Source organism: Lycium ferocissimum, chromosome 4 (assembly GCF_029784015.1).
Source record: "Lycium ferocissimum isolate CSIRO_LF1 chromosome 4, AGI_CSIRO_Lferr_CH_V1, whole genome shotgun sequence".
In the NCBI taxonomy this organism is placed as follows: Eukaryota; Viridiplantae; Streptophyta; class Magnoliopsida; order Solanales; family Solanaceae; genus Lycium; species Lycium ferocissimum.
In genome coordinates, this window is record NC_081345.1 from 43,130,949 (window position 1) to 43,143,882 (window position 12,934).

General features: G+C 32.2%; 1 protein-coding gene across 1 annotated transcript; it reads right to left on the minus strand.

Moving 5' to 3' along the window:
- Positions 1 to 9,094: 9,094 nt before the first annotated feature.
- LOC132054749 (glutaredoxin-C13-like) lies at positions 9,095 to 9,903 on the minus strand. Its single transcript, XM_059446715.1, has one exon. The coding sequence runs from the start codon at positions 9,708 to 9,710 to the stop codon at positions 9,408 to 9,410; it is 303 nt and encodes a 100-aa protein (XP_059302698.1). The 5' UTR covers positions 9,711 to 9,903; the 3' UTR covers positions 9,095 to 9,407.
- Positions 9,904 to 12,934: the final 3,031 nt, after the last annotated feature.

Here is a 12,934-nt window from a genome sequence, read left to right on the forward strand (position 1 = left end):
TTAACCCTTGCTTAATCATATTCGTCCTATGACATTGGATTTTCTGTTTGTCTTTTCCTTTCTTAAGATTTTGCAACTTAGCTCTTGCTGTTATCTTTTTCTTCGTTATTTACTTTTCTTATGGCTATGGCCTTCAGTATTTTGTCCAGAATATACATATATTACTAAAACTTTTAGGTAACACACATTTTTCGTATGACGTGTCGATTTTTAAGAATTAATAGTAGCTTTTTTTTTCCACTTAATCTTCCGACAACCTTGCACAATGGTATCATATGAATGTTCATTAAATAAACTTTTGTTTAGGAACGCCATACTCTGAGATATAGAATTTAAAGGCGTTTGAATTAATTAAATCTGACTCAGATCACTTTTATACGATTTCTGATGCAAAATTGTCTCTCTAATATATGATATTTTTTGTATAATTTAAATTTCTTGGTTGGCCATAATTTTTGTACCTTGGTGCATCCACATTCCACAAATGTGTGATTCCAGAATATGGAGCCATCAAATGCACAGTCAGATCTCATTTATTACTTAACTGTGGGTAAATTAGTAAATAAGTTTTTTAGTTTAAGCTTTATGCACTGTCAGGGTACAAAAAAAAAAATTACACCATTAGTTAAAATTACCTGCCATTGCAGGTTACCCATTCTTCCTTATTATTTTGTTTCTTTTCCTAAAATTAAGCACTATATTTACTGTCTCTCTCCTCCAAATCCTTCTTTCATGTTTTATTTCTTTAACTTTCTTTCCAACCTGTATGCCTTTGATCTCGTCAATACAAGCACTTAAGGGATCTTGATGCAAGGGAGTTACAGATGATGATTGGAGAATTTTCTTCGGATACACCTGCTACAAAATTTGGATTTGGCGTAATAATGCTCTTTTTCAAAATGAGTATCTTTCGGTGGACAAAAAGATAACAGCCCTTGTTAGCATGGTTAGAGCTTGTGCTACTTCTTGGCTTCCGTTGAAGAATATTGGGGAAGTGTCTAACAACAAGCATATAGTTTCGTTCGGCTGGTCACCTCCTAGCGTTAGGTGGGTAGCTTTGAACACAGATGGGGCTCTTCGAATGAGTATTTTGATGGGAATTGCAGGCGGTGTATTTCGTGATTCTGATAGCAGGTGGCTTGGAGGTATTTCAGTCAAAATTGGAATTTGTATATCATATAGAGCAGAGCTATCGGGAGTCCTCACTAGCCTTCGGGAAGCCTGGGATGGGGGGTGGTGCCGAATTGCCTTGCAAATTGATAATGCTAGTGTAGTTCAGGTGCTGCGGGCTGGAAGAAATGTAACTCATCGGAATGGTTATACTGCCAACTGCATTTGTCACCTCTTGACTAGAACCGGGTGGTCTCTCGTTACCCATATTTGCTGCAGAAGCTAATCTTTGGCCGATGGTTTAGCCAATTGACGTTCGGTCAGTCTCAAGAAATTTGAATGACATTCACACGTGCCTTCTAGCATTTCTTCGCGTGTTGCAGGAGATGTTGTTAGGGTCTCATTCCCTCCGTTAGTTTCGGACTAGTTTCTTGTTGTGTTAGTTCTCTTTCAAAAAAAAAAAAGGAATCTTGATGCAGGTTTTTATATGATATCTATAGTTACATATGCTTCTCAACTAAACAGAGAAAAAAAAGTTGAAATCTGTTTACATATAGCAGTCACAAAAAAGAAAAGAAAAGAAAAGAGTATTGGTGCACCCTTAAAGCAATTGAAACTCCTCAAGATCAACTATGGCTGAAACGTTGAAGAATTATTCACAATGTCTAATGCATTGAAGGATTACTTCAGTAATGGTAATTTTGATTAACGTAACGCTATTAAGGAACAAAGATTTGATTTACGCCAAAACAGGAAGTAATAAATTTAATTAGAGTACAATTAGGACTCTAATTAATTATTTTTAACATCTTTTCCTAAATCTTAATTATAAAAGTTACCCCTTAACTTAATTGACGATGTAAAGAATTTTGTACGTGTCTGGTGGGTACACCATACAAATATGTATAGAAAGAAACACTTCTCTAAACTTAATTCATTTCAGCTAATAATCCACTCCAGAGAATCAGAAATTTTTGCATACTCCTTAAGCTTGATAAAATCGACTTTTTCATGATGTGCAGTAATTACTAGATTTGATTGATGTTTCCTTGAAATATTAATTTGTTCTCAGGCGATTATTCTCCATTGTTCCCCTAATCCCTTTCTAAATTCCAGATTATCAATTCCAACTAGGAACGGAGATTGGCTGTGCAAAATTCCACTAGGCAGAACTTATGAAAATACCTGATTGAATGTTTGATATGATATCATTTTTTTCGTGATTCGTCAACTACAAATTTTCATCAAAGGTTGTATAAAGACTTAAAAGGAGTTTATAAAAATATTGTACTACTCAACCCATTTATTTTACTGTGTAATTAGGCTGCATGATCAAATTCTTTGACAAAAACACCATAATTATCTATATTATATTAAAAGCACGAAGGGCCTTAGAAATGTTGTTTGAACTTTTTGCCCTTCATTGAAAGGCTTCACAATAGACAAAATTATCATTTACTATTTTCCTCATTAAATATATGTGTAATATTGTAATTTGATTATTATCCTAATATTTAGAACTTAAAATCAACTAAAATTTCAGTTTTTGAATATTTCCTTATTTGCATTATGTATTAAATCCTAAAATTAAGACTTTGTATTAAAGTAAAAACTTATGTTCACGTAAAGAAAAGTTTTAGAGTCCCGGTCAAATATGGAATGCTAGATATGTTGAAGTATATAGTTATTATTTTTTACAAAAAAAGTAAAAAGTACGACAATAATTGCTACTACCCTTTGGTTTGGCAATTAATTATTCTATAATATTTTTCTTTTCATCTGACTCATTTTTGGATTTTTTGGCTTTGGCAAATATTTTATTTTTAGAAAAGTAAAAAAGTCCATTAGCTATTTTCTTAATATTTAGGACTTCAAAATCAATTAAAATTATGATTAGTAAATCTTTCCTTATTTAAATTACATAGGAACTTTGAATTTGATTGCCTTATATTATTCCTTCCACTATTAAACTTCATCTCCTACGTATTCTTGAAATCCCACATTCATACAAATTTCACATTGACAAGAAGTCAAGAAAACATAATTTGAACGTCTTGGGCTTTCTATATAAAGGAAGATGTTACATTGTTGCTTCATTCCGATGCATCACACACGCAATATTATTATCTTATACATTAGTTAATTTCTTTATTACAAGAATTGTCTCTCAGAGATTAATTTCATTTATTTATCTCAATTGAAAATAAATTATGCTAGCATGTCGTAGTTTTATCCATTCATTTTTGCTCTTTTTTTTTTTTTTTTTATGCGTAATGGTTAATGATGGTTGTGCTTTGGGATATGAGGGCTAGAGCTTTGTTCAGGTTTTGATTATGGGTGTTTCTCTTTGTATAATTATGTGGTGCATTTTGTGCGTTGTAATGAGATTAATTTGTTGGGGTTTTGGTAAATACTTCGACTTGTACGTTCGCTTGATTTAGTTATAATATATGTGGTACATTTTTCTTTTTGTGTTGTTTCAGGTTTTTTATCAACTATTACTACATGCACGGAACATCAGTCCTATTTGAGGTAATTTAATCTTCTTGATCACGTGAATTTTGTCTTAAAGATTAGTTACTTATATGCATCTCAGTGGAGAAAAAATACGAGCCAGCATGTACAATATTCTTTTTGTTAATCGTAAAATACATCTCTAATTCTGTTTAACGACGGATTGGTTATGAATTATCAAAAGAATGTTCTTAGCTACGAGTAATTTAGAGACGGATTAATGACGAAGTTCTATCATTTAGAAATTTAAAACCAACTAAACTTTTACCTTATGTAATTATTTCCATACTTAAGTTAGGTAGCACATACAATAGTATGTACATAATTTATTTACCCGTTCTTTTATTCAGACTCAAAGAGAGAAAAAAAAGTACAATTTGTTGCGCACCGTCTTGTGAATGTGAATGAATTGATAATTTTTTGTTATTTTATTTGTAGATGGATCATATGATCAATCCGATGAGGATTTGGAGGCATTACAGTCTCTACAATATGGTTTCCAGAAGTGCGTGGTGAGTTGGACTTGTGGTGGTTTTGGTTGCGATTTCAATTTTGTTATCGAAGTTTGTTCTCATTGCTCTAATTAATTAAGCTCTGAATCGCCTAATGTCCAGGTTAATCAGTATTTTGTGCACTTTTTTTAGGTACTGCATTGTAGAGACGCTACATAATGAAGGTATCTTAGGCTTGATTGGAATATTTTTGTTTACTTGATCTCTAGCACTTTGCTAACAAGATATATGATAGTTCCATTGCAGGTGAGTTCTTTAAGGCTTAAGCTTCTTTTTTTCTTTGTTGTTTTATAGTCTTTGGTTTTTTTTTTTTTGTATTTAGTTTTTTATTACTTTTGTTTTTAATGCTTATCTATGGTTTTGTAAAAATATTTTAATTTCCGTTTAAGTGTTTTTCTATTCTTATTGACCATTCAATTCATTTTTTTTTTTTTTGGAGTAAAAGACAATGCTGATTAAGGCCTTGGGTTAAAGAGAATTCATGTTTGATAAAATATCCTGACACCAACATAGTGTTAATTTTTGATCCAACGTAGCTTTAATATAGAGTTTTATGATTAAGGCAAACTTACTCAAATGACTACCTTATTGTAGCTTCCTACCATTTGTAGCTACCCTTTTAAATATTACCATTTGTAGCTACATTTTGGCAAAATAATATATGTTTTCGCGTGTATTTATTGCCAACAAATACATGAGAACAAGGTAAAAAAAAAAAAACATGATCCTTGATTTTAGCCTTTAATGGTGGAGCTATTAAATTAGATATTAATATATATTTTTTTGATGTATTTTAGTGATTTTTTTTTTTTTTTGATGTATTTCAGTGATTTTTTTTTTTTTTGCCATAATGTATTTCCGTGTCTTTTTTTTTTATGTATTTCAGTGATTTTTTTTTATGTATTTCAAATACATTGTGTACATTCCAACTACTATGAAGCCAAATATATTCAAATTTTCGTGTATTTGAATGGATTTCAACATATACATTCAGATACAAGACCAAAAAATTCAAATACATTCAAAAAAATAATGTGTTTGGCTATTAACAAAATACACTAAAAAATGCACTCAAGAATACAAAGACAAATACATTCAAAAACAGTGTATTTGTGAGATGTAGATTTTTGAATGTATTTGTATTTGGCTTTTAACAAATACACATGGCCAAATCTGAGACACTACCACCACCAAAAAGCCCTAATCTCTCCAACACCACTAAAATCCTAATCCGAGACACTACCACCACCAAAAACCCAAATCTGAGACAATGCTGATTAAGGCCTTGGGTTAAAGAGAATTCATGATTGATAAAATATCCTGACACCAACACAGTGTTAATTTTTGATCCAACGTAGCTTTAATATAGAGTTTTATGATTAATATTCAAGTTTCTTTCTTAACCAATAGCTTCTTTCAAAATCTTTAAGGTTATGTCCTTTATTTTGGGAATAAAAAAAATATAAAATTTGAGATTTTGGACTAAAAGAGAATTCACCACATTTGAAAATATCTAAATACTACCGTTGCTAATTTATAAAAAGAGCTCCTTTATGGGCATATACATTCATTAACTCTTCGCGATATATGCTTCTCTACTTCTCTTCCCGAAGAAGCACCTTAGCGAAATGTTATTCACCTTTTTATATTCTTATAAAATCAATTCCACATTAGACAAAATAGTTATTTACCCCTAATACTTAGGAGTTTGAAATAAATGAAAATTTTAATTATTCGATCTTATAATACATGAATATTGTATACACTAAACTTAAAAATCCATTAAAAATGATTATTAAACCTTTCCTTATTTGAATTATGCACCTAAAGTTAAGGACTACTTTAAATTATGGAATTTTTACTCATTGTAGTTTCTTTTAAGACCTAATTATTATTATTAACTATCCTTTTATTTAATTATATTTAGTAGCTAATTAACTTTTCTAAATTACAAATGGTAGCTATATAAAAAAATGCATACCCAAACACATATATCTTTCTTTTTTCTCAATCACTATCCATTTCAGATTTTTCATTTCTCAAAACCCTAAAAAATCTCTCTCCCCTTCTCTCAACCACCACCACCATGGCCGCACCGCCCCCCTCTCTCTTCTCCCTCTCCCTCTGTGCTCACCCCTCTCTCTCTTCTCCGTCTCCCTCTGTGCTCACCCCTCTCTCTCTCTCTTTTCACTTTGCAGATCTGGCCGTGTACATTGTTGGTGGCGGCGGTGATGGACTGATTTTGAGATGGCGGCAAAGAAGATGACGTAAAGGTGGAGAGATTAGGGTTTTGTTGGTGATGGAAAGATTAGGGTTTTTTGGTGGTGGTGGTGTCTCAGATTTGGGTTTTTGGTGGTGGTGGTGTCTCAGATTAGGATTTTGGTGGTGTTGGAGAGATTAGGATTTTTTGGTGGTGGTAGTGTCTCAGATCTGGCCATGTGTATTTGTTAAAAGCCAAATACAAATACATTCAAAAATCTACATCTCACAAATACACTGTTTTTTAATGTATTTGTCTTTGTATTCTTGAGTGCATTTTTTAGCGTATTTTGTTAATAGCCAAACACATTATTTTTTTGAATGTATTTGTCATGTATTTGAATTTTTTTTGGTCTTGTATCTGAATGTATATGTTGAAATCCATTCAAATACACGAAAATTTGAATATATTTGGCTTCATAGTAGTTGGAATGTACACAATGTATTTGAAATAGATAAAAAAAAAAGCCACTGAAATACATCAAAAAAAAAAATCAGTAAAATACATAAAAAAATCACTGAAATACATTAAAAAAAAAGACATGGAAATACATTATGGCAAAAAAAAAAAAAAATCACTAAAATACATCAAAAAAATATATATTAATATATAATTTAATAGCTCCACCATTAAAGGCTAAAATCAAGGATCATGTTTTTTTTTTTTTTTTACCTTGTTCTCATGTATTTGTTGGCAACAAATACACGCGAAAACATACACTATTTTGCCAAAATGTAGCTACAAATGGTAATATTTAAAAGGGTAGCTACAAATGGTAGGAAGTTACAATAAGGTAGTCATTTGAGTAAGTTTGCCTTAAATTATTAATAATATGGAGTCACCAAGTAAACTTTCAATACAATTGTGACATGTGAACCGGAAAAACAAACATATAAACATTCTAGGATTCTACAACTTTGATTTTCTTTTAATTTATGGCCTTTAGTTAATTAAAAAAACAACAACATAATTTCACCATACAACAAATAATACATAAGTAATTTCGTTTAACTATATAAGGAATAAAACGACCTTTTTATTTTAACAAGAATTTTGAAAAGTTGTTGGATGGTGGACACCAATGCGAATTATGAGTCATGGTATTAATTTGGAACCAAACAAACTTTTGTTCACTCTGAAATGTGGTTTTTTATCATCTTTGATGAAAATTTTGGAGATTAAAGAATGTATATATCTCAGATGCGGTTGAATGAGGATTAAATAACTTTTAACTTTATATATGAATTATACATCAGTAGAGATTAATTTTATTTGATTGTTATCAGGGTTTGACGAACAAGAGATCATCTTAAAATTTGTGTAGATTGTAATAGCTCAACATCAATACTTTGAGAACTTGTGTTGACATGCCGCAGTTCATTGTAGAGGTCACAATTTGTGACATTCAGAACAGTAAGATGATTTGTCTATATCAATTGCTCTAGTCATGTAAATGCATAGCTAAAAATTAATTTAGCGACGAAGTTCGTAGCTAAGTCCATTTTTTTTATAGTTCTTCCTGTCAAATGAGGTACGCGCTTTGGTCACGCGCAAAGCGCTTACACTAACCTAGTAATTTATATATGTGTCACGACACCTCTAAATTTACTTGTCTTTGGGTTAACAAACATATCCTAGAATAAAAATTATAGCTACCTGTTGTCGCACCTTTTTATGTGAAAGTAATCTCCCAAGGGGAAAAAAAGGATTCGAAGTTCGTGCAACGACAATGAACTATGCCCATGATCATATATGAAAAATAAAGCTTAAAAGGGCAAAATTAACTTTCAAAAAAATGGCGATGTAAGGGGAAAATATTATGGATAATTTTTTCAAGACTAGTCCTTTTGTAAGTTTTTTTTTTTTGCTTGTTTTATTCAAAAAGACACAGTAACATTTTGTACTTTCTATATATGAAAAATAAAACTATAGTATAAGCTATGTCTGAACAACTAGAATCTATATTACCACATGGAAGGATATTTTTAAAAGGGACTACAAATTAAACTGTATAAACAAAAATAGCATAAAAGGACAAGGTGAGACCAAATTCACCAAAAGTGGAGAATTTTCCTAATTTCTACTTGAAGCAAATGGCAATAAAGAGCACAATCTCCCTTCTCCCTTAATCTTTTGGATTTGAAAAATAATACCCCTTCATCGTTTGAAAGACATAATAAACTCTTTTTTACTTAAATCATTGCATGAATATATAAAAAGTCAAAAATAGCAGTCAGTTAATAAATATGGGTTATAACATGAAGCTTTTTCAATAATTACAAATTTCAAGCAATTGTATTGTGTGGTTTAAAATTTTAAATTGCGATACCTCTGTTTTTTCTCCTATAGCTCTTCTTTTGATTTTCAAAGCCTCAGTGTACTTCATGAAATATTATTTTGTTGAGCTTTAAGTTTATCTTGATCCATCTTATTATTTGTATTATTGCTAGTATTAAAATTTTACTTCAACTAACCAATTTTTGGTAACACGTTTATTATATTTTTCATGCCAATTTTACATCTTTAAAGGTGTAATTATTTTAAAAAAATATTTTATTGATATTTATTCTGAAAATAAAATGTAAGAATTTTGAATGATGATATAATTTTTTTTATAGGTAATATAATATTTCAAAATTGAAATCACCTGACAATGTTAATTTAAGTGATTTACTCGGTAATAAGTTTAAGGAGAACATTGTAATTAATAAAGCAACTTTATCATTGAGGAAATAAATTAAAATTACATTCTTTGCACTATAGGCAACGATATCATTTGTCCGTAGACAAATAACTAATTAAGCTGCATATCTGATTTATGCTAGCTAACCAGTGACGACTAATACGGACCAAAATAACATAACTTCACAACCATAATAAAACCATAACAAGCTAGACTAAGGTACAACATTCTTAGACTAAATAGCTTGATCTCCAAAGACTAGTGCGGGCCAAGTTTATTAGTGGTTTTTTCCTTAATTAATCCAAATTAATATTAGTGGCAAACCTTTTCAAACAGACATATACGGGCTGAGGAGTTGAACGAGGGAGCCTTTAAGGTGGAGTGACATGATTTCATTGGTGGAACCGATCAATTTCCCTCCTATGAAAACTGCTGGCACTGATGGATTGCAGCCCATTTTGATTAGAGCCTTGTCCATTTCCTTTCCGTCCGAGTCATGATCCAGTTCATGCACATATGGGTTGACCCCTAGCTCTCGGAACAGAATATTCACTGCGTAGCACAAGCAGCAAGTGCTCTTGGTGAAGATCATTACTCCATTTTCTGATGCCAATTTTTGCACTTTGTCCATTTTCTCCGATGAATATATACAAACAAATTAAAACTGGCACACTATCGGATTCCAAGTTCAAAACAAATTGAACTTTGATTCCAATTAGTGTTTTACACTATATAGTGTATATGTTAGGAGGAGAGATATAAAAGAGATGGAGATTTTTCTACGTTTTTTTTTTTTTCAAGCTCGAGTTTAGATGGCAATGGGGTTGTTCAGGTTCGACCCTATTTATAAGAATGGGAAAAGGAATATTGGATCATCACTTTCAAACCAGAAAAGAACAATATTCAAAAAGATAGGGAGCTTTGTTTAGATGCTAGCTCTATATTCCAAGAGCTGGACTGCATGGTACTCATGTTCCAAAGTAATTTTTCAAATTACAAACAGATACTATTTCGTTCCAACACAATGGGCAAGTTGGATGATACATATATTCCATCTGGTCATGCACCTTTGAACTCTGTTTTTGGGGTCATAAACGTATTACTATTTGTGTGATCGACTATATGCCATAATATTTGTGTGGCTATCAAAGTAACTTGTCATTAAGAGAAAAATAGAAAATTTAAGCTACACTAAATTGTTTAATTCAAATTTTGGAAAGGTGTCTTTCTTGTTTAGAACTAATTAATAAGGAAATAATATCATATAAAATGAAACGGAGAAACACTTGATATAGAGGAGTAATATTGATATTGATGGAGTATGTTCCAAATCTTTAGTAAAACTAATTGTCCATGCATATAAACGTGTATGTGCGCAATTTTGTTATAGAAATTTAAAAACTTTAATGATGGGGATATTTTTTACCTAAATTTGTAACGGATGATATTTTTATCCCTTTTCCCAAAGTAGAGGGGCATTTTTGACCCTTTTCCCTAAGTTTTAACCTATATTCTTAATTTCAGTTATTATGGATGACTTCGTATGATTATTAAGAGTATCTTTCAGAATGTAATTTTATAGAAGTTAAACGATTTTTTATTTATTTAGAAGTTCAGTTTGATCTGGACAAAGTAGAGCCATACAACACTAGAAACAAAGTTATGTGTATAGCTAGCTAGGAAGGACGGCCAATTCAGCCCAGATTCCTCTCCCCAGTGTGGTGTGATTTTATTCTCTCCTCCAAGAAAGATCGCGAATTGATGAAAAGCTTCGAGTGGCTTATTGGATTCGCTCGCTTGTATCTACTTCTGAGAAGCCTTAGTTTGTGACACGTGATCAATATGTTTTAGAATCCAAAATTGGTTGAGGCCTAAGGGTATGGTGTAGTGTCTTTATGTGGTCTTTGGACTATGTATTTTAGGTCTATTTTAACTTCTTAACATTATATGAGAATCACACTCATTTTTTATGTTGGGCCCGACCTTATGTCATTCATATTTTGACACAATATCTAAAGATCCTCCTAAATTGGTGCATTTCATTCAAATTCCTCTTAAACTATACTGATCTTAATTACCACATGTACCTGTCTTTTCTATAATCATCAGTTCCTCAAATAATGACTGGTCCTAATTACCACGTACCTATTGTCACGATCCAAACCGATTTTGCCGTGACGGAGTCCGACCTCCAATATTTCCGACCAAACACCCCTAAACACGTATATACGAAACATAATTCCGAACATCAAAGGCCCATAAATGCATAAACCGATCTCATAAAAAGAAACATCGGGTTACTATACAATTTGCATATATATACACGACATCATCTCAAGAATAGTCAAGCCGGCTAAGGCTGCTACATATACTGTACACAAAAGAATAGAAGCCGATAAGGCTACATCATCTGACTACTACATACAACTGTCTACAGACCTCTAATGGAATAAAAGTTGAAGAAAGGACGGGACAGGGCCCCGTCATACCCATATGCATACACATTTCAAAGGGGGCATACCAAAACTAACCGTAATACTCCGGATCGAATGGAGCGTACCGATATATATATATATATATATATATATATATATGTATATCTCTTCCCCGTACTGCGGGCATGAACGTAGCCCCCCGAGCAATCATTTGTCGGTATAAGATAATGTACCGAGTATGTAAGGCATAAGAACAACATATATACATAAGAATATGGATAAGATGCGAACTCATAAACCGAAATGACTTATTGCGTGTACTTGTATGAACTAGTATCACGCCTAAATCGCGGGTTGGACAATGCCTCTGTGGGCACATAATATGCATGCTCATACCTATCAATGATGGTCGTGCATCTACATGAGTGCGTATATAACGCCTGATGTATGTGCGTATATAACGCCTGTAAGCCTCTATGGCATCTCGTCATATCATATTGGCTCCTCTATGGCCATAATCAATATCATCATCGTAGTAGTAATGCGTATATAACGCCTATATTTTTTCTCATACTTTACATATATCTAATATTCGCATATATAACGCCTGATATGTGTGCGTATATAATGCTTTCTAGTCACGGGTCAATATACATAAATATATAATGAATGTAATGCATGACTAAGTTATATGCACAGAACTGGCTACATAAGACTGGAACCATGAATAGAAGAATTACTCATAAATGGGGTACATGAACATCAAAAACTGAAATACTTCTAATGCTTCAAAGAGTAGAGTAATATGGAAGCTCGCTTACTCGCTTGTTGGATCATATCATAGGATCATGCCAAAAGAAGAAAAGAATGACCTTAACATACCTTGGAGTATCTCCAATCACCTAACCTCTACCTCTTGAACTTGTAAATCTACAATTTAGGTAACATAGGGCTTAATTAGGCTATTTACTTCGCTTACTAACCATCCTCAAATACGTATAAAGCTCAACGAACTATAGACAATAATTTCCTTTGTAAGCTTACAGCTCTCCAACTTCTCATTCGATCCCACATCAACTACAATACTCACATCAACAATGGCAACACACACACACACACACATATATATACGTAAACCCGTTTCCAATCATCTCTTAAAATAACCCTATATCACTACATTGCCCTTCATCAACTTAACACTTCCACAATTAGCTTCTCTTCACTTAACATCACTATAAATCTTGATAATCAACTTAAATATAAGGGTAGAAATCATTTACATACGTTGAGGGGTCAAGAATCCCAAGAATCACTCCAACTTCAACTCCCTAAACTCCATAACTTGAAGAAACCCTAGAAGCAACCTTCTTCTTCACCATCTCGGGTTTACGGGGTCCGGGTTTTGTCAAATCTTCACTAA

What these genes read in the sequence shown, in the direction of transcription:
- LOC132054749 (XM_059446715.1), bottom strand. Translation starts at nt 9,710, where the DNA reads ATGGACAAAGTGCAAAAATTGGCATCAGAAAATGGAGTAATGATCTTC.